This window comes from Sabethes cyaneus, chromosome 2, assembly GCF_943734655.1.
Source record: "Sabethes cyaneus chromosome 2, idSabCyanKW18_F2, whole genome shotgun sequence".
NCBI classification, from domain to species: Eukaryota; Metazoa; Arthropoda; class Insecta; order Diptera; family Culicidae; genus Sabethes; species Sabethes cyaneus.
In genome coordinates, this window is record NC_071354.1 from 5968672 (window position 1) to 5996366 (window position 27695).

The following is a 27695-nucleotide window of genomic DNA, read 5'->3' on the forward strand; positions in this document are numbered from 1 at the left end:
ATCCTTAGCGGTAGTTGTTTAATGTATCGTGAATTTGTTGAACCTAGGTACGATAACCCGTGCATTGTGTACAGCGCTTTCTGCGCTGATATCTGATATCTATCCGCTCGTTTTCGTTATTCAGCGCTCAGTCATTTCACGATCGTTGAAAAGTGCAAACATATGATCGCGAGAAAGGTTGCGCTTGCGTGTTCGGAGTAGCCATCGGAGCGAGAATACAATAATTTCTTTCAATAACATCCAGCCAGACCGGCAGACAAAGCAACGTGTGTAAGGTTGTGCGCGTGTACTTTTGTGTTCAATTGAATGCTGCTGGCGAAACAACGTTATCTTAGATTCACTATCAACAGCTTCGGCCAATCTTATCATCAGTGTCAATTCCATCAAGGAACCCCGAGACGGTAAGTGAACGTGTACTCTACGGACCACTTCAAGTAAACAGTAAACATCTGATCGTGGAATCGCCCCCCTCGAACACGGGCCGCGTGACAGTGCAATGTCTGTGCTGTGTGCAGATTAAGTCATTCGCTAGAGTGGAACGATTAGGATTCTGATCGAGAATAGCGGAAGTTTTATTTAGAGTAAAGTGGGGAGAAAAAGCGCGTTTAGTCACTAGGCAACACCACCAGCCAGCCAGCCAGCCAGCGCAAAGAGCATGTGCAAGTGATTGCCGTTCGAAAACAACAAAAATGTTTGCTGTTTGCTGGAAAACATGTGATTATAATCGCACATAAACACCCCATTACAGGGAGCAAGGTAAAATCTTCCATCGTTTATCAGCTCTGCAAAAGAGTGATGCAACGTCAAGTGTTGTGTTCATCAACCGGTTGGTTTTAGGATTAAGTTTCTTGTAGCGAAAACTTGAATTGAGAATTAGAGTAAGACACGAAAATGGGTACTCAATGAAGTTTTGGCAAGCTTTTTTAAATGGATAGTATTTTTGCAACTCTCACGGACCTTAAAAATATTTGTCATCTGAGGGCCATGGTTCGATAAACTGCACAAACAGAACTCAAAGATAACGGTTAAACTAATTTAGGCTAAAGCCTAATCTAAGAAAAAACTGCGCTATTTCAGTTTACAAAACCTCAAAATTTGTACAAAAATAGTGCTCCTCATATTCGAGCAAAAGCTGTGATTGCTTTGTTTATTCCACCAGTTCGCGGCCAATCAATCAGCTGTGCTCCGTGTTGCAGTGCAATGTAATGCAATAACCATTTGCAACTGCACACCCAGACACAGACACCTTCCGTCGGTCGGTAGCATCTAAATGACCTAGATCTTCCGGCGATTCCTACTTTTAAGTGGGCAATTTTCTCGACAAACAACACAATTATCTGCATTGAATATAACGAGGTTCAAAGACCTGCCCGTCGAAAGCTGCTCTCAACGAGGTAGGCATGAAGTGGAAACGAATCACAGAGCAAGCCTTATTCCAACTGGTTGTCAAGGCAGTTTTGCGGCATGGCAGTACACACCCTCCAAGTGTAATCAACAACAAAAACAACGACAACAACACTACTGATGCTGTGCTGTTTCCGACTAGAAGCCCTTTGGTTCGTCCGTCATGGTCAATTATAATATTATTGTTCGAAGCAAATCTGCGTGCGCTGACGAGTGCGGATGATGCAATTGACTCGATCAAAGCATGCGCCTGCGCTGCATCAGCAGGAAGAACAGACGCAGCACGAGCCTGTTTTCGAAAACAAGACGCGAACGCGATGCGATATTTTTCCAGTGCCTCCTTGATCGTGCATCTAGTTTCAGACGAAGGGCCTATTTAGGTTACATATAGTTGTGATGATGATAATGATAATCGACGGACGGACGACTACGTCGTCGTCGAGTGTGTTGTTCCATCACGCTACACACTGATTGCGCGGTTTTCAAGGAGCAAAATATTTGTTCAATCGAATGTCTTCACCGCATCATCACCGAGTACCGGCGTGAGAGACGACCGCTGATTACTCCCTTTTCCCTTTCCCCCGCATCATCATCAGGGCGGCTGACCAACCGGTCGCGCTGATGGTTTGAACGTGTTATCAGAACGAGCGAAATAAAGAGCGGTTCCGATCGAGGGCTGCGATCAGTCGTGCACTATAATTTCACAAACGAGGACGTTTGCTTTAAAGTTGCTCAGTATTTTTTTAACTAAACTCCAAGGGAACAGCGTGTTTTCGGTTTTTGCATGAATATTTGAAAAGTGAAAAGAAATACAGTCAAGAAAGAGAGTGATATTTACCTAAAAACTGAACATCTGTGTGTTGTTAACAGAGAAATTACCTGATCATTTGAAAGCATAATGAATCGGTGAGTGGAAAATAGAACTAGTGAAAAGTACCAGTACTGCAGGAACAAAACAAAAACCGCGAAGCGGTTTGACCTTAGTTTTTAATCTCTTGATTCCTATCGCTGTTCAGTGGAAGTTTCCTATTCCGAGTGCCGCGAATAACTGTTAATACCTTTGGTGGAGAGTTCTGTTATGAACTGGTTGTGGGTTTATTTATCGATTTATTGTTTCATACTTTAAAGTTTTTCTTCTATAAACGGGGAAAGCTAGAAAACGTTCACAAAAACTGAGTTACTGAGAGTCGGTTGGTTGAATTGCTCTTGTTTGGAATACAAACAGGTTTAAAAATAGGTTATTTTTGATTTTATCTCAGTGCCTATATTTAACTACCTCCAAGCAGGCCTGGAGAACAGACAGTCTGGGTCTGCCTAGTAACAAGACAACAAGGCGTCAACGACGCGTTTGTAATGGTGTGGTCTGAACCTCAGAGTCTGAACTACTAATCGGAGTAAAACGTGTTGATTTTTCCATACTGTAGATAAGCAACTCGAAATAACTAAGATTTTGTTGAATTACAACAGTACGAAAATGTGAGATCGACATTGGATTGCACATTGCAAACGAAGTGAAAACCATGAAACAAAGTATTAAAAAAACTGATCGCAAAACAGGCCGCCGAAATTTCTCTTGAGACGTTTTAAACTTGTGCAAAACGGTGAAATCATGGATGTCCAATTGTCCACTGCCACTGTCACCCAGTTATGGCATTCGCTTGTCTTCAGAAAATATTCTCGTCAACAGTCTGGATGTCACCGGCTAAACCGCCTTGCCATGAACCTTACTCCGGGTCTTCGTGATCGGTGTGGCCATATTCGTTTTAGTACCACCATCCGGGGGTTTCCGGCTACCAAAATATTGAAAGGTTTTCACCTGCTCAGTTGTCCCGCCATTGTGAAGAAAGAAATCCGCCAGAAAAAGTAAGAGGGAAAACAACTCGATCGGAATTAATTTCACTGCATTGACTACATTAGGCAGGTCTGCATATCGATTCAGCGTTGGCTGGGTCAGTGACATTGTGTCAAACGATCATATCGTTGTCAAACACTTTTTTAAAGCCAACAAACACCAGCGGAGCAGAATCCTGGAATTGATTTGCTCCAATATGACGCGGAGCGTTGTAATGTGGTCGGTAGACACGCATTCCGGCTTACTACAAGGGGCACAAAGCTCCCTATAAATAAAGAGAACGTGCTGCCTAAGCCAAAAGTACTGATACAATACAAACGGATAATATCCTAGATCTTCTCCTGGATGCGATTGCGCATTACCTTGCAGAATACTTCAAGAGTAATACAGTGCAGCGTGATCCCGCGCCAGTTTTCATGCTCAGTTGGACATCTTTTCTTGTTACAGTGATAACTATTCCCCGCATCCAGTTCACAGGAAAATTCGATTGACAGTTGGCTGGGCTGACAAGAATAAGGGGGTGTCCCAGATCAAATTGCACCATGGAAAAAACGCTGTAGAAAATACCCATCCAGTATTTTCTCTTGAAAAGAAAGCCGACCTATCTTATCGGGACATCGGAAAGCAACTCGGAATCGTGCACTCAACTGTGAGTCGTGTGGTTAAACATTACTACGAAATTCTGAGCATCGAACAGAATGATAAATGCGGTCGGAATGTATGTTCTATTAGTGATCAGGATTAGAAGCGTTTAAGGAGAATTTCAATGCTTTAGTCAGGAACAGGGATGGAAGATCAGTGATTTTGATAAAATCTATGAGTTATCGCCACACGCACAGATCACGATCCGTACAGACCATGACAAACGGTGAATCTTTAGCGTTGATAACAAGATTTCTTCTCTAAACAGTCTCAGCAGTCGATCATAGTGTTACATTTTACCTAGCTGCGAGAAAAAAGGTCACACATGTTGTTTGTACTGCGTTTCATGCGATGCACACAACCAATCGTCTGTATCTGTTATTATTCTCAACGCGATCATGCAATGAACATGATCTGACATGAGGTTTGTCATAATCTGTGCGGATCGCGACAAAGTGTTTGTCGCTTGTAAGTAGTGATGTCAATGAATCTGAATCTGATCGCTCCTATGATCTTGATCGCTAGAAGCGAATTTTTTCCATCCCTGGTCAGGAATGTGGCCAAAAAGTTGATTCCGTCCAAGTATTTCGTTCAGAGAGCCAAGGAACGGGAGGGATTCTACTCGTACAAAGTGCAGAAGGCTCTAAATCGTGACAAACGGCAAAATACGGTGGGAAAGTCACGGGCTCGGAAACTGTACACCCAGATGCTGACGAAGCCTCATTATCTCATCATGTATGATGAGACTTACACTTCTATTCTGTATTTCGAACGAGTCTTTATTTCGTTCGACTTGCTTCGAACGAGATGTTTTGCCCATTTGATTTTGCTGGCGGAAATTTTGTTCGAAAGAACTTTCGTTCGAAATACCAAGTCGTTCGAAATACAGAATAGCGATGTTACTTCAAGGCGGACTTCCGGCAGCTTCCGGGGCTACTTCACCGCCCAGCGCAAATTTAGTGTTCCGGAGGAAATAAGGAGGCAGAAACTTTCAAAGTTTGCCAAGAAAAATATGATTTGGCAAGCGATCTGCTCATGTGACAAACGGATTGCACCGTTCGTGACTACCGGGACTGTAAACGGGCAGATCTACCTCATGGAGTGCCTACAGAAGTGTCTGGTTCCTCTGTTGAAGCAACACGACCCGAGCAGGAGAAAATTACTGAAGAATACCTGATCCAGATATTTCTTGGGTGAATAACTGAATATCTGAATTAGGTATTGATGAGGTTGATATAAGAGGTAAAATAGCTAAAATAATAGCTAAAAAATGTTCTATAAACACTTAAATAATAACTGATTTTGCTATTGCAATACCTAAATAATATCAAATGTTTTTGCACACGGGACGTCAATCGAATATCTCAGTTTGGTATTACTATGCTATTCAATACTAAATCTATATCTCATTTTGACATTTTAAGAAAAAAAGAAATATCTCGTTAAGTTATTCAGATGATATTTAATACTAATTGAATATCTCCTTTTAGTATTATAAGAAAAAATAATTAATATTTCATTTTGTTATTGCTATGGTATTCAATACTAACAGAATTGCTCATTTTAGTATTTTTACCTAAAATTAATATACACTGAAATCGCTTTTTACGCAAATTTAAGAATTTACGGGGTTTTTTCGTGATTTTGAAATTTGCGCGGTACTTAACGCGAATTTCGGAATTTACGCTGTTTCGATTTACGTGGAACGCATCATTCGCGTGAAAAGTGACTTGAGTGTACCTCATTTAGCCGATACTTAGAAAAATAAATAATACCACAGTTAGCTTTGTAAATTTACATATTCTTCCAGCAGTTTTCTGAGTTTCATGTTTATTTAAAAACATCAATCAGAGGCATCATAGAGGCCTGTCCGGCCATACAGGACTTCGCTCTATATGATTAACAGTATTGATAAAAATTTTAATTAACCTTAGACGTTCATATGATAATTTTAGAACATTTTAAATGCAAAAAATAGATTTAGGTACACAAAATTACCACTAAGTGGCATTTTAGTATCTTCGGACAACTTGTTTATTTTTGTCCAGCTTTTGTATGGAGAGGATCCATAGTGCGTCGAAGCAGCGCTAGCATCAAACATTGGTCCTTGGCACATGGCCTTGGCACATCCTCGCACGTGCTGCATTCTTCTCCTGCACTAATTGCTCGCATTCGCCGTCGAACCAATCGTTTCTTCGGTTCGGATTCATTGTACCTAGTGCCGCTAGTGCAGTGCTACCGATGGCGGTCTTAATGCCTTTCCAACCATCTTCAAGAGTTGCTGCGCCAAGTTGCTCTTCCGTTGGTAGCGCTGCTTCCAGCTGCCGCGTATTCCTGGGCAACTCCGGTGACTCGTAGCTGCTCGATGTTGGGTCGCGGCGTACGACTTCGACGCGTGTTATGCACCGTCGAGTTTTGAGCGCATGCAAACTGCAACTAGGAAATGATCCGAATCTATATTCGCACTGCGGTAGGTGCGAACGTTTATAACATCAGAGAAGAATTTACCGTCGATTAGAATACCGTGCCGTATCGAAATCCGTACACCTAAGAGCTAGATAATTTTAAATGGTCAATATAAAATTATGATATTGTAATAAGCAATTCGTCATGTTTTCTTTTGACAGTATAATGCTCATTTTAACGTTATTTGGAATAACAGGAGGCTAAAATTAATCCTAGTTATAAAAAAACGAGATCAAAATGTGCATCTCTTGATTCAAAATCCGTACACTTTTTTATGCCTGATTCAAAATCCGTACACCTGTGACTCAAAATCCGTACACTATGTTAAAAATCAATCAAAGTCCGCATAATTTTGAATCTAAATCCGTGTAAGCTTGATCGAAATGAGTTTAAAGTTTGTGGCTAAGTTGTTTTTCTTTATTTGACTAATTTCTTTATAAAATATGCTTTTCTCGATAATTGACGCATTGTATTTTAGTTCGGCTCATCTAAGAGTCGTTCACACGCACAGTAGGAACACTACAAGGAATCAATCTTTTTGTTTTTAAGCCAAATTATGGGTAATTGTTCATTTTCGGTCGGAAAGTTAAAATATCAGGTTTGGTACTGATTAGATATTGCCTCTATCCATCCCACTTGTAACAAAACCTCGTTTGTGTTAAATGTTCTTACATTCTTTTCCTTATGCCTCAGGAAATATTAGGCTTTTTTAACATTTTAGAGTAAATTCACTTCACTTATAAACAATATATAACATTTTTTTTATTTTTGTTGCAAATTATACGGAAAGCTGAAAAATTGCACAAGAGACTCCGGTATTTCGAGAGTACCAATTCAATATAGTAGCTCTTATCGTAGTAACCGGAACTTAAACTATCTCGATACTTTTATTAAAGGATTATCCACCATGTATTATCGTAATTGCCATCTTCCAGTTTATCGACATATATTTAGCTTTAGTTATTTCCATTTTGTTTGGCAAAAAATAAAATAGAGTTGGATTACTAAGGATACTGCACAGGTGTACGGATTTAGATTCAACTAGTAAAACTGAATCAAAATCCGCACAGTACTAATTATGATGAATAAATATTATTTCAATGCCATAATGAATGAAATTAAGCTGTAGAACGATAAACACCTTTAGTTCAAATTGATTTTCGGGATTTTAAATAGGAAAATTACTTCAAGTGCGCTTTACACTTCATTTTATTGGAAGTTATTTTCTTAGCAAATTGCTAACAACACAGCCAATTTAGAGGGAAATCTGATAGGCATTAACGATTTAATTTTTATTACTTGTATTTGATGGCCTACTACCTATATTTTGACATTGACGTAATGCTAATAAACCACGAGTCTAGGCCTATTATTAATATTTTGCATTTAGACTTTTTAATACATATAATCAAGCAAATTGTATTAGGTGTACGGATTTCGAAGCTGTACGGATTTCGATACCGCATGGTATGGTCAATTTGGTTTTCTGTTCGTTGGTCTGGTGATCTCCAGGTGGCCTTGTGGATATCTTTGCGGGGGAAGAAGGTACTTCGGACTACCATTCCGCGGGGGGCTGCAAAATTTACGCATCGTTGGCCGTTGTCATTCGTTGCGGCATGCAGGCTGTTTAGCCCGATTACCGGTCTATATATAGCTTCCCGTCCTACCTGCGCGTTCATGTCACCGATGACGATTTTCACGTCACGTCGCGGACAGCCATCATACACCTGCTCCAGCTGCGCGTAGAACGCCTCCTCATCATCGGGTCTCCCTTCGTGTGGGCAATGCACATTGATGATACTGTAATTGAAGAAACGGCCCTTAATCCTCAACTTGCACATCCTTGCGTTGATCGGTTGCCAACCAATCACACGCTGGCGCATCTTTCCCAGTACTATAAAGCCGGTTCCCAGCTCGTTGGTGGTGCCACAGCTCTGGTAGAAAGTAGCCGCTCGATGCCTGCTTTTCCATACCTAAAGGGGCCTCAACATCTCCCTTTTTATCTGTAGAAGTACGGGTTGTATCTAGTGGGTATCCGGCGGATCCGAGTGGACCGACGGAGCGGAACAAGTGGGCGGTTATCCCACGGTAGACGTGGCGCAGCAGGAACCGGTTGATCTGCAGCGGTCGACGACCCTTCGATGAACTTGAACACTTGCAGCAGGATATGTAACGGCAGATGATGGTTCGATGAAGCTTCTTCCATATGGACCTCGACTTTAGTGTTCCCACGAGCACGGAGTTGATTGGTGTGTGATCTGGTGTCTGTTGAATTGATTTTCCATGTGCTGATTTTTCTGGAGAACGAAATCTACAGGTGGTTTCAGCAAATCCAATGTTGTCCGGTGTCCTCCCCATCAAAACTTCAGCCAGTGACAGTCCATTCGGAGCTGACTTGTTTGGTGTTGACCGGTAAGCGGACAAGAAAATGTGCAGAGAACGGGAAATGCGGGAGTTTTGCGTTTCTGGCATTATTTTCCTTAAGCCTCGCTTCAGAGTATCCACAAAGCGCTCCGCTTGTCCATTGTACTGCCGGTAATACGGAGCGGTGCGTATGTGCACGATGCCAAGTGACTCGCAGAATTCTTTGAATTGGCTGCAAGAAAACTGCGTTCCATTATCGCTGACAACAGTTTCTGGCAGTCCGTACCGAGCGAACGTTTCAAAAAGTAGTTCGATGGTCGTCCTACTGGTGATGGTTGATCTCTGGCCACTTACTGTAGGAGTTGACAATGACCAGAAAATAGTGTCCTTTAAAAGGACCAGCATAATCCACGTGTAGCCGTTGCCAGGGATGACTAGCTTGTGGCCACGACGAAATCATCATCGTCACCGACTTCATCCGCTCTTGACCAGGGTGTCCTTTATGGATGGCCTTGAGTACGGGTTGATGGTACACTTTCGGCACAACGATTCGACCAGCTAGCGTGAGGCAACCTCGCACGAGAGAAAGTCCTTCGGAGATCATTATTGACTTGCTTAATCGATTTAGGCCAACCAGTTTGTGCGTGTTGAATCACTTCCAGAAGCAGCTTGTCCTTGTTAGTAGCAGCAGTTGACCGTAACGCTGTCGATCGTTTCGAGGTTAGGGTCGTAGTGTGCAAGCAGCAGATCTGAACGGAGCAAACTTTTGAATTGCTCAAACGAACGTTGGCAGCTCTCATCCCAGTTCCATTTTGAATCCTTTTTAAGAAGTGAAAGAGAAATTTGTCATACAAATTTATAGCGCCGAGGTGTGATCCACGGAAAACGGGCTGAACATCCGGCTTCACATAAAGTTTTGCTTCTGTTTTATTGCAGCAACCCAGTGAATCCGAAAACAGTTGCGGAAACGATATTTTCAACCATTGAACGTTGTCGGTTGCTGTCGTGACGTTGTTGCAGACCGTGCCCAGGGCAACGTGCCACAGGTTGAAGAGGTGATTGTGAACGCGGGTTTCACATCTCATCCTCGTCGCTAGAATGTTGCGCATTTAGACTAGGAAAAGAATGGTTTACTGCTGAGGACTACACTTAGTTTATTACAATTAGTACGTTCAGCTTTTAATATTTTTCTTCTTTGGCAAATATCGTTTGACAGTTTTGTCAACCTGACGGATGGTCGTTCGTATATCCCGTAAGCAGTTTATTTCGTAGCTGATCTAACTTGCCGGTCTAGTGCCAGCTTGGTGGCAATCACTCGTCTATTTAACCAGCAGTTGCGAGAAAACGTGGTTTCGACGATGATTAGAATGTTGTTGATTAACAGTAGAGAACCAATCGTACCCAGAACTGGTTCGCTACGTTCTGCGACAAACGCCAATTTCGCTTCAATCGCGTAGGGCTGTTATCGATGCAGGGCCTTGAAAGCATCCCATTTGACGAACCAATCATCAAGTGATTAGGGGTCCATACAGGAGACTGATCGTCATCTACGGCGATACCTCTATCGGGATGCTTCGCAGTGTTTCGTCTGATGGTAGACCATTTGAAAGCAGCTTCTGCAAGTTTCGCTTGACCGTACGAATCATTCTTTCCCAAGCTCCACCCATATGGGAAAACAATTGAGTTTCCGAAGTGAAGTTCCACTTCGTTTGCGATGAAATATATTTTGTGATAATTTCGCTCCTCCTCTTCCTCGCATCCGAAGCGTTCGTCTTCCAAAAGAAGCGTAAGAAGTGCTGAGCTTTGGTTTCATCCAAACTTGAAGGAAGGTCATCGAAATCTCAAACTCAGAATTCGTGAAACCGTACCAGAACCGACGGAAGAGAGTCCTCGCTTTCCAGATTTGTTAGAGTTCACAGACTGGGAACACTAGAAGGTACTAAACTGGGTTGTTAGTTCATTCTACCTCCTCTGGCAGTGAGTTTTTGACATAGGACTATGTTTACTATACTGGGACTGGGTAGCACTTTGTAAAAACGAAAAATAGAAGTGTAACGTTTGAATGAAATATTTCAAACGCTAATAGCTACTATACTACTGAACGAAACATAACAGTTAATATGTCGTTGGATAGATAAAATGTCCAGCAATTTTATAGTAACATATTATTAATAATTTTTTATACGCTAAATAGTGAAAATGTGTGTAAAGTTTTAAGGCCGAATTTTCCCATACATTTCCCTGGTGATCGCCTAGCTTCACAGGCATGGACGACAATTAGATACACCAAAGGATTTGGATCCAAATGATAACCTTTGAGACCACTTTGTAAGCCACACCCCTTTTCCAATCCAATTGGCAACATCGATGGCTATTGACGGCAACACCGACCCCGAAGACAAGCGGAATCAGCGGGCAATGGCCAACGTGAATCCCACACGATGCACTTTACGTTACATTTTGCATTTTCCCCATCGCAGACATGCGAATTTGTTCGATAGCTTACTCAATCGGTGTCGGACAATCGTTTAAGCAGCAGCAGCCGGTTTCCTCCACCACCTACACTAGCTTACAAGTAGCAGCGGCAGTGCCAGTGACTATAAAATGGTACACTTGGTTCGCCGCCTGCTCATTTATCGCACTATCGCACTGACGGACGGTCAGCATTTTATTTATCATCGACGGCTATCGGACACTGAAGGCAACTGGAAACGGATCGACTGACGGGCAGCAAATTCAGCAGCAGGCCGTTGTGGTCTTAAACAGTTCCTATAAGAACTATAGTAATTGAAGAATGGAAAGATTTTTCTACATTTTCTAAAATGGTTAACGTTCCATTTTGCGGTATACCATGGTAACATGGGAAATGCTTGCTCAATCAGCGTCGGATAATCATTCGAGCAGCAGCAGCAGTTGATCTGGTTTCCCCCACCACCTACACTAGCTTACAAGCAGCAGCGGCAGTGCCAGTGATTATAATAAAATGGTACTCTTGGTTCGCCGTCTGCTCATTCATCTCACAATCGCACTGACAGACGGTCAGTATTTACCATCGACGGCTATTGGTGGCGAAAGCAACGGCATTTGGCGGCAACACCACCGATCGGAGGCAACACCAATAGCAATTGGGAGGTAAAAACGATAGCATTTTGGCGGCAATTGGAGGCAAATCCAAGGACTTTTGCGGCAATTAAAGTCATCTTCGATGACAATTCGAGGCAAACCCAATGGCATTTTGGCGGTAATTTTCGCAAACCAACACTGAAGGCAAATGGAAACGGATCGACTGACGGGCAGCAAATTCAGCAGTGAGCCGTTGTGGTCTTAAACAGTTCTTATAAGAACTATAGTAATTGAAGAATGGAAAGATTTTTCTACACTTCCTAAATGATTAACGTTCCATTCGGATAATTATTTGAGCAGCAGCAGCAGCCGATCTGGTTTCTCCCATACCTACACTAGCTTACAAGTAGCAACGGCAGTGCCAGTGATTATAAAATCGCACACTAGGTTCGCCGTCTGCTCATTTACCGCACGATCTCACTGACGGACGGTCAGTATTTTGATAAAACTAATCCATTTCTACTTTACAGTGATTTGGCATTTCCTATCACTCCTGTTTATTAGCGGGCAACCATCATCCTAAAGTCTAAAGGACCGAATAGCGACACCCATCTATATATTGGCAACAGTAATTATAGTACTGATTTTTAAGAAGTGCTATCAGCTCAAAAATAGTTCTTTTCAGGGCCACCAAACAATTTCAAACGGTTTTTTTCAAAATCACCATTGATTCAATGAAGAATTAAATCAGAATATTTCGCTCTTCTTTTACAAATAAACACTCAAACAATGATACTCACAAATACTCAAATATGCATATGCCAGAAATGCAGTTTACATTAGTCTTTGATTTAATGATCAGACATAAAGTTATACTTCATCGATTAAAACATGTTATCAATATAATGAGTATTATATGACACAGTCCTACGTCACCCTTTCGTACAACCCTTAGGGCTATATACCTTGTAGTTTTTAATGTAGCCTACGGCTAAGTAATCGCAAGTAGTGTATGGGAAATAGTGTCGTCCTTCTACATTCGTCGATTTAGACATTCTCATCGTCGTATAGGGCCATTGATCTGCTGTCTGGAGGTTTCTTTACTCGTCTTTAGAAAGCAACCGGTTATCCGCTTTACTAATTCCCAGCCTTTCTCGGTATACAGAAGATCGGCAACCATCCGGTAAAGACTGACACACATCGTTGAAAAACAGTAATGTGCCTAAATTACTGCCTTGTGGGACTTGAACCAGCAGATAAGGTTTGATGACACGAACGGTCTGATTGAATCGAACGGTAGATCTGCTAGGGAAAAATCCACGGTGCTGTGGCGAGAAGCAATGTTTTGCAACTGAAAAAAATTGCTTGCTAAAAAGCTCATCTCAAAAACGGTTAGAAGTCGCTTTTGAAGACTGTTAATTCTTGTAGATTTATCCGTTTACGGTCCAAAATACGATGAAGGGTTGATTAAATCTGTGGCGTCTAAAAGCCGCTTGTAGAATAAGTCTCTTTTTGGCAAAGCTGTGCTGTGGCTGGTGATATCATCACGAATAATTCTTGATTTTATCAGGAGCAGCTAAGCGCAGTTTAGTGCTGTCGTGTACACAAATCTTGTATGAGTAAAGATGCGGTGAAAGTCAGCCAAAACATGAGCGCTTCTAGGAAATTCAGTTATGAAAAATAACTATTTATTCCTTATTCGGGGTTTCGGAACCAGTAACGCTTAACTTAGTTATCTGCTAGTCTAGGAATAGGAAATGCCGAATAATCAATTTTATTAGTTATGATTAAATGTAAAAAAAAATATAATTCGCTAGAAGCATTTGTCTCACACTTCGTCCACGTTTCAAAGGCGTGGTCTATTCGGTAATTAAAGTTAGCTTTTGTAAATCTTTCCATCAGTTTAGGTGCTTATCACATATCTAAACGCTTGTTCTGGCTCTCTCTCTCTCTCTCTGTATGATCTCACTCACCTGACAACTCATTTGCCCGTCCAGCCCTTCCAGAACGAGGTCACGGAAGCAACCGCGCTGGTCATCAGACTCGTCGTCGTCGTCGCCGCCGTCACCTGCGGACGGTGATGATTGAGATACTGTGCCTGCGGTCGCTGCTGCTGGAATCGATGAGTATTGCTGTACGGTTGCTGTGTGGCTGTCCCCACCAGAAGCAACGCATCGGCCTCCACCGAAGCTGGCAGATTGCTCGGAACGGCTTCCCACTCCTGGTGGAGGCTTGATTCTTCTGAAAAATTAGCGTTCAATATTAACACCATCTAAATTAGAAGCAGTTTTTGATTTTACCATCTGAATCGGAGTCCTCTCCGACACCCAGGTTCAGTGTTAATACATCTATTTGATCATTCAGGCAAAGGTTTCTGTCCGTCGGTCCGAACCGACCCAGATCGGCCTGGGTCGGATTCAGCATCCGTTGAAGGTTTTCCAACGTGTGAGTGGGATGTAGCTCAGCCAGCCGGCAACCCTGCGCGTAACACAGATACAGAATGTTTGCATTCAACCGAGCAACTTTTCGATTAAAGGTGGCCTCCGAAAGGGCCGTTGTGCAGAAGTCGCCGTAGGAAACCTTATACGGGAGACGTACGTCCAAATAGAAGCACATGATCTGAACCAGTTGTGTGGCGTACGTTAGAGCCCCAGCAATGGTGTGTGCTGGATTTCTGCTTGCCATAGTTTTGATGGGGTCTTCATTTTTCATTGCACTGGAACTCACATCGGTTGCCGGGTTTACCGTTGCCCAGTCATTGTAAGCGGAATAATTTCCGTTCCCCGGCAGAACCGGAGCAACGATTATGTGTTGAATCTCACCGAAACTGTCCTGGAGGACCCACTTCCCCCGCACGTACGCCGTTCGCGTTGCCTCCGAGATTTCACTAATCCTGTTTTTGCTTTCTCCATCACTGCTGGAGAAGCTGCTCTTATTGCTGATCGCTTGCGAAATCGGAAAAATGTATTTGATCAGCTTCTCGATGTTGTCCCGTTTTATTATTTGCAGTTTGCTTTGCAATTGCTGCAGACATTCCCGCCGTCTTTCGCTTTCCTCCAGCTTCGATAGGACGTAATCGCCCAGCTTTCGTACCTGATCGTCGCACAGAGGCAGCTTCATCCGAAGCTGACGGTTTGAGTTTTGATATTCTTTCTTCAGCGACTGCAACCGTACCAAATTCTCCCGTTTCTTAACCATCACCACGCGCATTTTTTCAATAGTCTCCGACTTTCGTTTGATTTCGGCACGCAACTGACAGCCGAGTCTTCTGCGAGCCATCAAGTGGACACATTTGTCCTCCAGGATGGCGTGAGCGGTTTGGAGGTTCTTGTAGCGAAGCTGCTTCTCCGAAAATCTGAAACGATTAAAAAACATATTTCAGTGTTTTTCAAACGCCGCCTTTCTTTGTCTTGTCGATTAATCACCTCTCCAGCAGGTGGTGAGACGAGTGCAGAAAGTCCCCATTTCGGATGCAGTTCCGGCAGTGGAAATTTCGTTTCGAGTAGCTGCAGACCGGGCAGCGCATCGAACCAGCGCTCAGGTTCGAAACGTCGTCATCGTTGCCGAACGATATGTGGAAATTTTCCGGGGCACCACCTTCCGACGTTAAACTGATGGCCATTTCGTCGCTGGAGGGAACCGAACGATGATAGATGATGAAACTGCGCACAATTTTATATAAGCCTTTCCGGGGTGTTTTCACTTTTGATAGGCTTGATTTTTCTGCACGGAATGGTTCAAGGATCACACACTTTTGACTGCACAAAAGCGTAAAAATTAAATGGAATAAAACAGCTTTTTCCTCTGACGACGACCCCCACCTTGATGGATGCGAAAAACCAAACCTACGTCGCACTTCTCACTGCGCTTTTCGTTTGACTGACGAACAAAAAATCACGAACGAATGACAACAATATACCAGCTGCGACGGCTGCTAAAGCGAGACTAAACGAGTGCGCACGGAACCAACGTGCGATGCACGGCGGGTGCGAAACAAAGAACGCTGATATCTGCCCACCCTGCTCGCTGCTCGTGTCGTGTTGTTTATGAAGTTTGCTGTCAAATGAGGCATGAATTCACACACGTACACATTCGCAAAGCGATCAGCTGGAGACTCAGCTGTGAGTGGATTGGTGAAAGTTATTGAAACAGGGATGTAGCCTTTGTCGTGATTTAAATTTTAAATGACCGATAATAAATATTTTCGTGGCTTAACAGTTTGCTTTCGTAAAATTGTTTTGACGTAGGACTACGTCTTACGGCAAGTTTTTAACTTTTTTTAATTTTCTAGTTCATTAAGCAAGGCTGAAAAAATCTTTATCGAGTTTTATGATAATAAATTTACTAATGATTCTCCCAAATTCGTTTTTTTTACAGCGCACTTTTCGGCAGTCTGGTGGCAATATCGGCCACCGAGTCGTCTGCTGGTGTATCACCGGTGACCCTAGCGAACGGTTCCGCAGCGGTAGTGGACGTCGCGGCAACCAGGCGGAACAGTCTACCGGCGGCACCGATTTGCAAAGCGCTCAAACACACATCCGCCACGCTCGGGAACGGAAGCAGTAACGCCGTCCGGATGACGAACGACAGGGCACCGGTGGCGGATCACGCCAAGCGGACGCAGGAGGCACGTGATATGCTCCGCAAGGCACAAATCGTTTGCTTCGATGTCGATTCGACCGTTATCACCGAGGAGGGTATCGATGAGCTGGCGCAGTTCTGCGGCAAAGGCGCCGAGGTGGCAGCACTGTACGAAATGACCTATCTCCCATTAACTGGCGGAAGCTAATTTTTTTTAAATTGTTTCAGTACCAAAGAAGCCATGGGCGGTAGCATGACCTTCCAGGAAGCCTTGAAGCGACGGCTGGACATCATCAAACCTTCGCAGAAACAGATTCGCGAATTTCTCAAGACGCACCCGAGCACGATTTCCGCCGGCGTCCGAGAGCTGATCGACCAGCTGAGGCAGAACAGTGCCGAGATCTACCTGGTCAGCGGTGGATTTGATTGCCTGATCGAGCCGGTTGCCGATGCACTGGAGATTCCCCTGTGCAATCTGTTTGCTAATAAGTTGTATTTCTACTTCAACGGTGTGTTGCTTTCTGTGACTAACTAACGCTTATCAGACTAACCATGGTTTCGTCGCTTACAGGAACCTACGCCGGTTTCGATACCACGCAGGTGACGTCCAAATCCGGCGGTAAAGGCGAAGCGATCAAGATCATCAAGAGTCGCTTCAAGAACAACAAGGTGGTGGCGATGATTGGCGACGGTATGACAGATTTGGAAGCTAGCCCACCGGCCGATTATTTCATTGGTAAGTGAATGTGATTGTGACGTATAGGACTACGTCTTGTACGGCAAGGATTAGCTAGATAGGGTGTCATTCAAAAAAATCTATCTCGAAAACTGATCAGCTTTGTACGATTTTTTCCAAGCTATCATCGTGACAGATACTCCGAGTTTATCACATTTAGCACATCGCATGATCGAAACGATCAAATTCTGCCTTCAGATCAGTGTACACAGCGTTAATCTGGAGACTCCGTTCATTGCCGTACAAGTAAAATGACTTACTTACTTACTTACTTAATTGGTCTAACGTCTTACGACAAGGCCTGCACAGTATAATTTCTCCATCTGTTACGGTCCATGGCAACTGATCGTCAGTTCCGCGGGCACTCAGTGCTCGCCAGATCTCGCTCCACCTGGTCTTACCACCTCGCTGGCTGTGCTTCTCTTCGTCTTGTTCCTACCGAATTCGATGCGAAAAGCATTTTTGCAGGATAGTTGTCCGACATCCTAGCAACATGTCCTGCCCAACGTAACCGTCCAGCTTTAACCACTTTCTGAATAGTTGGTTCGCCGAAGAGACGCGCGAGCTCGTCGACGTGATTCATTCTTCGCCTCCATACACCGTTCTCTTACACTCCGTCAAAGATGGTTCTTAGCACCCGCCGTTCGAAAACTCCGAGTGCTTGTAGATCCTCTTCTAGCAGTGTCCACTTTTTGTGCCCGTAGAGGACAACCGGTCTAATTAGCGTTTTGTACAGTGTGCACTTTATACGGGAGCTCAAATTGTTCAACCGCAAGTGTTTGTGGAGTCCGTAGTAGGTCCGACTTCCGCTGATAATACGTCTTTTAATCTCACGGCTGGTATTGGTGTCTTCTGTTATTTATTATATTATATTATCTTCAACTTAGAGTTGTACAGACAATTTGTTTTAGTCTAATAGTTGTATCCTACGCTTATAAATAATTTTACTAATGTCGAAATCGTACACGTCTCCAGCATCATTGAAGACACGGAAGCACATGGCCCAAGGTTCGTTGTACCCGTAGTTTGTACGATGAGAAGGCTGCCACAGAAGGGTAAGATTCCGGAGTTGCCTTCGGGGGACATGGATGTTAACTTGGTTTAAAAGAGAGCTGCAATCTTGGCTGCAATCAACATCTCCGTTTAGTAGTCCGAAAACAAAAAGTCTTTGCAATAATTTCCGTCTCGCAGCTAACGAATGCAGGTCGATCAGTTTACAGCGTTCCCCATAGGCCGGTAGATTTAAAGGATCGTCCCAGGGCAGAAAACCCAGAGCGTATCTCAGGAATTTTTTTGGATAGTCTCTAATCTATTGATATGCACAGCATGGTATGGAGCCCATACAACAACAGCGTATTCCAGAATGCTGCGGACAAGTGCACAGTACAACGATTTAAGTGCGTATATATCCTGGAATGCTTTAGTGTTTCTTTTCACGAAACCTAGAATTGCGAAAGCCTTAGCTGTTATTGTAGAGATGTGATCATTGAACCTAGCTTTACAATCAATAGTAACGCCCAAATCCTTAATAGCCTGTACTCGACGTAAATGGTTTTGCCCGATAGTGTAATCGTTTTGCAGGGGGTCACGTAGGCGGCTAAAAGATATGACGCAACATTTCGTGACGTTAACTTCCATGCCGTTCAGAGTGCACCATCGTGAGAGAGAATTAATATCGCCTTGAAGAGCGCACCCATCAAGTGCGGACTTAATTTCACGGAATATCTTTAAGTCGTCTGCGAACATAAGTTTAGAACAGCTCAAACGGCTGCATAGTTCGTTAACAAAAAGTACAAATACCAAGTCAAGGGTCCTAGATGACTGCCTTGAGGCACACCGGATGGCACCTCGATACAAGCCGAATTAGTACCATTGATGCTGATAAAAGCAGAGCGTTCGGTAAGGTATGATTGGATCCACTGTGTTACCCAGGTTGGTAACCCCACACACCTAATTTTTTCTACTGCCAGTGCGTGTGGAACTTTGTCGAATGCCTTGCTGAAGTCGATGTATATCGCATCGACCTGTCTTCTTTTTTCAATGCTCGTGATTAGTGAGTTGAAGAAGACCATCAAATTCGTGGCTGTAGACCGTTTTCTCATAAAACCGTGTTGGTGTTCCGAAATTATCGGGTGTACTGCATGATACACATCATAGACCATCTTTTCAAGAACCTTGGGGAGACAGCTCAGAATTGAAATTCCTTGATAGTTCTCAATGTCGGGGGCATTTCCAGTCCTGTGTATAGGAGTGATGGACGCGACTTTCCACATTGTTGGAAAAATACCACAATCTAGTGAAATCTAGTGTGGCAAATTGTTTAATGAACGATGGTGGCAGACTGTCTGGACCAGGACCTTTTGAGGAATCTACGGACGAAAGTGCTTGTTTCACATCCTCGATGGACACAATCAAGTGTCGCAGATAGATGTTGTAATGCGCTATGCCGGTCAGCCAATCCCGATGTTCATCCGGCGTATGAGTAGGATGAATGTTCGAGAACACACTCTTGAAGAACTTAGCAAAAAGTTCAGTAGCAGCCACCGCGGAGTCCGCGCGAGCTTCTTTCAAGAAAACATCGACATCGACCGCCATTACGTCTAAGCTTCTTCACAAAAGTCCAAAAAGTCGATGAATCCCGTTTTGCGTTCGCCTCATTGCGCAACACGTACTCATGGAATACAGTGTTCAACCGGCTGGAGTAAAACTCTTCCATGTCGCGAAGTAGCTGCTTGTTTTCCTCTGATCGTAGTTTAATAAACCGTTTTCTGGCTTTTCGTAATCTGTTTCTAAGATTTCGCAACTCAGGGGTCCACCAAGATTGGCTGAATTGCACTCGGGGCAGTTTTTGTCTAATAGGGATACAGTCGTGGATGATATCGAAGATCACATCATAAAACCGGAAAACAGCGTAGTCAACGTCACAATCTGCTAAAACTGTTGTCCAGTCTAAGGATTGAAGGCGTGTATGAACTGCAGCTTCATCGCAGGAGTCATAGTCATAGTAATAGCGAACTGTAGCGAAGTCTTCAGTAGCCCGAATGTAGTCAAATTTAACAATAAAAGGTCTATGATGAGCGACAAGTTTTAAAATTCCACTGGGCGGTTCGAAGAGTTCAATTTTGTCAGTGTCGCTAACGAAAGCCAGGTCAAGTAGTGTGTCATTCACATTACGAATATCCTGAATCTGTTGTAACCCACATGCTAGAATGGATTGATTCAGGACCATTTCTTGTTCAGACGAGGCGTTAATTGGAATATAACAGTGCATGTCGACGTCAAATTCCCACGAGAGCATAGGCAAGTTGTAGTCACCCAATGCAATGACTGCATCAGTCGATTTAGCGATATCGCATAGTTGTTGCACACAGGATGCATGATCAGAGTACACAAGTGGGTCTGAGTTTGGTCTAATGTAGACACAGCATATATATACAGACTGCATTGGCAATGATACGCACACCGCGACTTGCTCCAAACTGTTTGCGTTAGCCAAGGGAACCAACTTTCGTCGCAGGTGCTTCTTAACGCCTATCAGCACGCCACCGCCCCGCAGGAGCTGAGACGTAGCAGGATTACGGTCCAGACGGTAGATCTCGTAGTCAGACGAAATCTCAGAGTTTAACACGTCGCTGCTAAGCCAGGTTTCAGTCAGCGCAATGACGTCATAGTCGCTGGAGGAGAGAGCCAAGCGAAAGTCCTTGGTCTTCGTTCTCAATCCACGAACATTCTGGTAGTATATTGTTAACAAAAGAGCAGCTTGAGGAACCTGACGAGGGAGTGATTAAAGAGATACCGATGGGCCGGAAACTGGATCACCGGGTAGGTCAGGCGGACGGCTAGAAGCGGAGCAGGGATCAACGCTTTGATGATTTGAGGAATAAACATACTTGCCATTCATGGCTGTTGCCAGTGAGCCAAGGTATACGAACTCGTCAACTACCTCGAACTCATCCCCGTCGATTACCACGGTACTGCCCAAGCGGGCCCTGCCGCGCTCGGTCCCGCCCGCCAGCATATACTTCGTTTTAGACGTATTTATCTTCAATCCAATTTTCTCTGCTTCGCGTTTTAGTCTGGTGTACTGATCTTCCACCGCCTCAAAGGTTCTGCCGACAGCATCCACGGCGTCAGCAAAGCAGATAAATTGACTGGATTTATTGAAAATCGTGCTCCGCATTTCGATCGCCGCTCGTCTTATAACACCTTCAAACGCAATGTTGAATAGCAGGCAGGGAAGACCATCTACTTGTCGAAGTCCCTTGCGAGGTCCGAATGGGTCCGACAATTCACTCGAGGTTCTCACACGGCACTGGATCCCATCCACCGTACCCATGATAAGTCTAGTAAGCTTACCCGGAAAGCCGTTTTCGTCCAAAATTTTCTATAACTATTGTCGGTTTACGCTATCATATGCGGCTTTGAAATCGATGAACAGGGGAACTCGGGATTCGCGGCACTTCTGGAGGATCTACCGCAGGGTGTAGATTTGGTCCGTTGTAGACCGACCCTTCATGAAGCCGGCCTGGTAATTTCCCACAAATATATTGGCTATTGGCGATAGTCGATGAAAGAGGACTTGGAACAGCACTTTGTAGGCGGCATTCAGGATAGTGATGGCTCGGTAGTTCTCACAATCCAGCTCATCACCTTTCTTGTAGATAGGGCAAATAACCCCGTCCTTCCACTCCTCCGGTAGTCGTTCCGTATCTCAAATCTTGACAATCAGTTGATATGCAGGCAGCCGGCCAACTTGTCCGGGTCCATTTTAATGCAATCCTTTCCCGCTGCTTTGTTGTTCTTCAGCCGCTGGATGGCTTCTTTAACTTCCCTTATCGATGGGGGTGGCACATCTTCGTTGCTTGCTACACCAATGTGGTCACTTCCTCCGCTATCCTGGTCTGCCGCCTGCACGCCATTCAGGTGTTCATCGTAGTGCTGCTTCCACCTTTCAATCACCGTAAGGTCGTCAGTCAAGATACCTCCATCTTTATCTCTGCACATTTCGGCACGCGTCACAAAGCCTTTGCGAGATCGAGATGAGAACTTCCGTGTGTCGTGAAAGCGGTACAGTTGTTCGAGTTCTTTGCACTCCTTCTTCCTCTTGGTGGCGCTTCTTCTCCTTGAAGAGTCGGGTTTGCTGCCTCCGCTTCTGTTCCACTAGGTAGTGATCCGAATCAATGTTAGCGCCTGGATAGGTTCTGACGTCGATAATATCTGAAAAGTACTGACCATCTATCAGAACGTGGTCGATTTGTGATTCTGTCTGGCTGGGTGATCTCCAGGTGTACCGATGGTAGAGGTTATGCTGGAAGAAGGTACTACGTATGGCCGTGTTCTTGGAGGCTAAAGTAAAATGAAGTGAACACTAATAAATTGGTAGTTACGGATCTGCTGGAGAAGACCCCATGCTGTGCAGTTGAAATTCAGTTTTTTTAGACGATCGTATACAATAGTTTCTAGAACTTTCGAGTTTATCACCTTTCTTGAACACCGGGAATATATAATACTTATAATATAATACAGATACTAGGAAATAATTGGCATTGCCAAGAAAGACTAAAGATGGAAACTAGCGGTATCTCTAAAGCTTCGTAACAATTTTTAAGTATGTCAACTTCGGTTCAAAATACGAACGGCCTTAACAAGTTCTTCGTCAGTTGGCCAAGCTCTCCCTAGTGGCAACGCTCAAACAATTTTTCCAGGTTATTTTTTTTCTCTTCAACGCTTCTTGCCATTTCCCATTAAACCAATCAGTCTACAATGGGCGAGCGAGCGTATTCTGCCCCAGCCAGCTTCGAGGTTTAAGGCACCTAACTCCTCGGAAGAAGGCATTGCGCCGTCCAGTATTCTCACGTAGTTCTCGACAGACTGCCGGTTATCTAGCTACCTGATATTTGGCCGAGGAGATTGGTATACGGTTGTGAGTTTTGAAGGCGAAGAACCGGCCATTTATCAAGGCTATCAATTTTTCTCATGGGAGAGTTGATTCGAAATATTCAGATGACAGAGCTCGATCATCGGAAAATAAGTTCATGCAAACTGCACCGCCTTTATTAAGCATTTGAAGCCTAATCAGTCCCTACTAGAAGTGTTAAAATCTTAAAATTTGTCATTGAAGAGTTAAATCGACATTTTCGAATCGAAAAATTACAGAGAAATTTGTTCGATAAAAGAAGAAAACAGTTTTCTAATTAATTTTCTGATTTGACAATTTCCTAATGTTTCGAAGATTTTTGCTGCCATGTGGTCTTGTCTTGTACCCACTGACAATATCCCACTGATTTTTTGTTCACTTGTAAACTTACCTGAAAATTTTTAAATTGTAAAATCACAATCTGTTCTCCAGATTATTTTAAACTTTTAACACCAAACTGATTTTCTATCACCATAAAATTAGCTATAGGGTAGTTGATCTAATAGTTGTGGTAGTACCAATAGTTGCGCTACTATTCATTATTAATGCATATTTTCGTCACCGTAGCATTTTAGACAAAAAAAATAACATTCATTATATAAAACAGGTTTTTAGAAGTATTGGTAGTTAGACTACACCATTTAAAATTAAAGCATTATTTGCTAAAATGCCAATTTTCCAAAATCTAACGCGCTGTTGAAGAGCACAACTATAGGCGCTCATCTATAGTTTTGCTACGATGTTTTTTCACTTAGCAACCTAGCAATGTATATGGAATACCACAATTAAAGGAACATCAAACTTAATTAAGGAAACATTAGCGCAACTGTTGGTACAATATAATTGAATCGGAAAATTCATTTTTTCTTTATAAATCTTCTCGTACAACGAAAGCAATTATCTTGCCTTGTGACAAATACCTTGTATTTAATAAATTTAAATCCCACAAGCATTAATTGAAGCATATACCTCAATAAACAAGCAAAATGAAGTTATATTGTGCTTAGTGGCGCAACTAATGGATCATCTACCCTACCTCCGTAAGAATTGGTTTTCTTCTCGCCACGAAATGTCAGAGCTTAAACTTTTCTTGGCTTACTGAGATCGATCGGCAATTTTTTCACGTTTGTGATAGGCATTCTCCGTTCTCCTCGTCTCTTTGACGATGTTGGCAGGGCCTACTATGTTATTGAATGGCAACCATCGAAAAAATTAATAAGTAAATTTGTTATTTTCTTCCAGGCTACGGTGGCAACGCGGTACGCGAAGAAGTTCAGAAACGGGCGACATATTACGTGACGAATTTCGGCGATCTCCTGTGGTAAACAATCTAGAAGCGCCAAGTGCCACCGAACCAACGAAAGCCCCCCCGCCTGTAAATAACCCGCTAGCTTATTAGTTAAGTCGACATATTTCTTTCGCATTCGTATCAGAGAGCATTGTGAGTTTGCCGAATCCACTAATCCGTGAAGAGTGTTGTGTTGTTGATTGATGTTTAATTATTTTTCTTGTTCTCGGTTGATAGACAATAAGTTAGCGTTAAACGTATTAGCTTAAGAAAATCAATAAACAGAGGAAACAGTGTAATTGTAGAGTGCATTCATTGGCCCGAAAGTTCGAAAGAAAATGCCCCTCAGACTCGCTGGTACAGATACAGATAGCCAAGCTCCTTGGGTGGGCTCTGCGAAATCGCCACCTTGTTGTCGTTGAAGATCACCCACTGGCCGTCCTTGAGGATGTGACAAACGTAGTGACCAACCTGCGAGGAGGTGCCCATATGAGAGATGAATGCCACCAGTTTGTATTCTGTAAAGCAAAAAGTTTAAATAATGTCAGTCTCAACGTAGCTGGATGGAACCTACTTCCAGTTCCGTCCCGGTATTGCGCTGCACTCGAGGTGGAGCAACTGGCCTGCGCTTGCGAGGATTCTTCCAGTGCACCACCCAGGGCCAAACTATCGAGCTCATCGGTATGCGACAAGATCCAGTCGACCGCCCGTTCGGTGTTGTTTTGGGTTTCCTTCAAAGCCTTGGAGGCTTGCAGCTCGGTGAAACCCATTCCCATCAGCATCTCCAGTCCCATTGCGTCGGGCACGAAAGAAGAAGCAGCTGCGGATTTGTTCTTGCCGACATCCGTCCCCGGCGGAACGAATGGAGCGGTAAAATCAGCATCGGCAATATGTTCCATAATCCATTGCGTTGCCGCTTCGGCACCGGAATTTTTAGTGAAAAAGATCGCTCGTTTGCAGGCTTCCGGGGGGAATCCCATGTCGGTCAACTGCTGCATCACTGCCGGATCCATCGGCGGAGGAGTCGGAGCCTTCTCAGCCAGCTCCGGCAGCTCTTCCTCGTTCGGTTTCTTTCCCGTACCGCGAAGGGTTTCCAAATCAAGTATCTCGGGAATGTCAATTGCAACGTCCAACTTGACTGAAGTCCAGTTTTCCTTAAGAGTAAACTTTTTCAAATGCAGCATCAAAAAGTCTGGCATGGTGGCTAGTTTGGTCGTTTTTTTGGCCGTTGTTCTGGCATTAATAGCCGAACTGTAAAACTGTTCGACAGTTTCCGGCTTAGCGAAAGCATCCAAGCAAGCGCTGAGAGGAATTTTGGGACGCACCAAAGCATCCGGATCAAGTCGCCGACCTTCTTTTTCCGCCAGAGCGAGATCTTCTTCGTACTTTTTAACTTCGGCGATGTTGGTGGCCAGGTTTAGAGGAATCTGCAACGGTAGACACCATTCGTCGCGCCGATTGTACATCACTTTTCCGCTGGCGCAACATTCAACTCGATCCTCAATGCAGAACTTAAAGGCGTCAGACGGATTCGTCTGGTGGCGACTATGCTTTTGTAGCGTATTAATCAAATGCAAAAAGAACTCTTGCGCATCCTGCTGGTGCTTGGTTGAGAAGTCCGGATGACCCTTTCCAATCAATGCTTTAAACATAGTGGGAGCAATTCCCGCTCCTGAATCAACCGTATCCATGCTATTCTCCGTCAGTACGCTGTATCGACCACTGCACAAGCCCGTTCCAAGCTTAGCCATTTGAATGTTGAAATCATTTGCCGGATCAGCAGGATAGGCATTGAAATACTCCTTCCCGCCTTCAACAAACCGTCGGATAAAATCCGGAACAGTAAACATCACCTGCATGACACTGTTCAAATAGCAAGAATTACCAAGATTTCTCATCCCTGTCAAACCCGGACCGGCGATCGGCTTCAAATTACTGGCCGTCTCGCACAGAATACCCCATTCGCCCACCTTCTGATTCAAATCCAACTCCAACTCGATGATAGACTTTTCCGTTTTCTCCAGCTGACCAACGTTGATTCCCCAGTGTGCCAAATGCTTGACCAAGTACGGATCCTCCACCATATCGTCCTCCTGATAGCTGTAAACGTCTCCCTTCCCCTCACTGGTAATCGTTCCAAGCTTGACAGCCAGCGGATAGCCGACCTCATGGAAATGCTTCAAAGCGTGCTCATTTCCACCGGAACCATCGAAAAACTTACGTCCGCACAGAATCGACCCATCGGTCAAATTCAACCACAGATTACTAGTCAAATCGCACTGTTCGCATTTCCACCCGGTCGGTGGAATCTTTCGACCATTATCCAACTGCAGCAGATTTTCCGCATGTCGGGAAACCTGACGGACCTCGCCGTCCCATGTACCGGTCAGCTGTTCTCTTTCCCGTTTAACGGAAGCTGCTTCCGCGGTTAGTACGGCTTCCACTGCGTTTTGAACGAGCAGTGGTAACTCCTGATTCGGATAGCCGAAGCAAACCCCATCCGGCAGGATGATCACCTTGTAGTGCTCCTTGTACTCGTACTTTTTCTGCTCGGACGGATTGTAGCCACCCTCGACTCCGATAGCCAGCCGGGTTATCTTTTTCTCCGGTCCTTCTTCTGGCGATTCTGCCACCTCAATCTTGTCCCGCTTCAGATGCAGAAACACTCGGTTGCCAGTTTTTTCCGCGTAACCCCTCGCGTATGGCTCGCCAAATCCGAGGAAAGTCGTCAGATTTACGTACAAACCGGAAGAATATTCCTGTAGCAAACAGAAACAGAATCCAATTAGTCATGAGCTTTGTCATAACCAACAAAAGAGAAAAGGCCCCCGACCCACTTACTTACCGGATTGTCGAAACAATAAACACACTCCTCTTTGTAAACGTTATCGTTGCCGCACGGCACCCTGATCAGGCCAAGATACTTCTGCAGTACATCCATTGTTTGTTGATTGAACGTTTGTCCCGAACGGTGCGACTCTTGCTAGAAAATCTGCCAAATCACTTTTTTTCCCTTACACAAGCGCCTTTCCGTATCGATACGACAGAGGAAAAAGAAAACAAAATGATGCAGCTGAACGCGGTTCAATTGAAATGCAATGCACTTGGGGCCGCTAATAACGCGCACGCAAACAACGGTGTCCTTTTTTCTTCTTTTGTGATGTTGCACAAAAATGTGACAGCAAAGCCAATGATGGGAGGCGCCGCGTAACGCCTGCCGTAGCGTTACGCTTTGTTATCATGTACAGTATCCCCCCGCTAATCCGACACCCAATAATCCGACGACTCGATAGTCCGGATCTCGCTAATCCGGAAAATTGCGAATTAAAAAGCATTGTACTTAGCTTCATTCAACCGAACACTGCTTTCATTGGGTGCCTTT

The 27695-nt window shown here is 44.0% G+C and overlaps 3 protein-coding genes across 4 annotated transcripts; 1 reads left to right on the forward strand and 2 right to left on the reverse strand.

The window, feature by feature from the left end:
- The first annotated feature begins 106 nt into the window (after positions 1-106).
- Positions 107-24614, forward strand: LOC128738461 (phosphoserine phosphatase). 2 transcript variants are annotated; one of them, XM_053833610.1, is made up of 5 exons: positions 107-401; positions 16169-16540; positions 16601-16881; positions 16944-17108; positions 24268-24614. In XM_053833610.1, the coding sequence occupies exons 1-5, from the start codon at positions 307-309 to the stop codon at positions 24348-24350; spliced, it is 996 nt and encodes a 331-aa protein (XP_053689585.1). In that variant the 5' UTR covers positions 107-306; the 3' UTR covers positions 24351-24614. The 2 variants fall into 2 exon arrangements, with proteins under 2 accessions (XP_053689585.1, XP_053689586.1); XM_053833611.1 differs by lacking the exon at positions 107-401 and adding an exon at positions 2074-2310.
- On the reverse strand, positions 13507-15717 carry LOC128738460 (beclin 1-associated autophagy-related key regulator). Its single transcript, XM_053833608.1, has 3 exons — positions 15217-15717; positions 14092-15146; positions 13507-14032 (listed from the first exon to the last, which is right to left on the reverse strand). The coding sequence occupies exons 1-3, from the start codon at positions 15411-15413 to the stop codon at positions 13773-13775; spliced, it is 1512 nt and encodes a 503-aa protein (XP_053689583.1). The 5' UTR covers positions 15414-15717; the 3' UTR covers positions 13507-13772.
- Positions 24491-27447, reverse strand: LOC128738459 (ubiquitin carboxyl-terminal hydrolase 5). Its single transcript, XM_053833607.1, has 3 exons — positions 27159-27447; positions 24888-27072; positions 24491-24831 (listed from the first exon to the last, which is right to left on the reverse strand). The coding sequence occupies exons 1-3, from the start codon at positions 27252-27254 to the stop codon at positions 24659-24661; spliced, it is 2454 nt and encodes an 817-aa protein (XP_053689582.1). The 5' UTR covers positions 27255-27447; the 3' UTR covers positions 24491-24658.
- Positions 27448-27695: the final 248 nt, after the last annotated feature.

What these genes read in the sequence shown, in the direction of transcription:
- LOC128738461 (XM_053833610.1), top strand. Translation starts at nt 307, where the DNA reads ATGCTGCTGGCGAAACAACGTTATCTTAGATTCACTATCAACAGCTTC. An exon ending in CATCAAGGAACCCCGAGACG is followed by an intron (nt 402 to 16,168) that starts GTAAGTGAACGT and finishes TTTTTTTTACAG; the next exon opens with CGCACTTTTCGGCAGTCTGG. An exon ending in GTTGTATTTCTACTTCAACG is followed by an intron (nt 16,882 to 16,943) that starts GTGTGTTGCTTT and finishes CGTCGCTTACAG; the next exon opens with GAACCTACGCCGGTTTCGAT.
- LOC128738460 (XM_053833608.1), bottom strand. Translation starts at nt 15,413, where the DNA reads ATGGCCATCAGTTTAACGTCGGAAGGTGGTGCCCCGGAAAATTTCCAC. An exon ending in TCTCACCACCTGCTGGAGAG is followed by an intron (nt 15,147 to 15,216) that starts GTGATTAATCGA and finishes TAATCGTTTCAG; the next exon opens with ATTTTCGGAGAAGCAGCTTC. An exon ending in AGAGGACTCCGATTCAGATG is followed by an intron (nt 14,033 to 14,091) that starts GTAAAATCAAAA and finishes CTAATTTTTCAG; the next exon opens with AAGAATCAAGCCTCCACCAG.
- LOC128738459 (XM_053833607.1), bottom strand. Translation starts at nt 27,254, where the DNA reads ATGGATGTACTGCAGAAGTATCTTGGCCTGATCAGGGTGCCGTGCGGC. An exon ending in TTTATTGTTTCGACAATCCG is followed by an intron (nt 27,073 to 27,158) that starts GTAAGTAAGTGG and finishes TGTTTGCTACAG; the next exon opens with GAATATTCTTCCGGTTTGTA. An exon ending in ATACCGGGACGGAACTGGAA is followed by an intron (nt 24,832 to 24,887) that starts GTAGGTTCCATC and finishes TTTGCTTTACAG; the next exon opens with AATACAAACTGGTGGCATTC.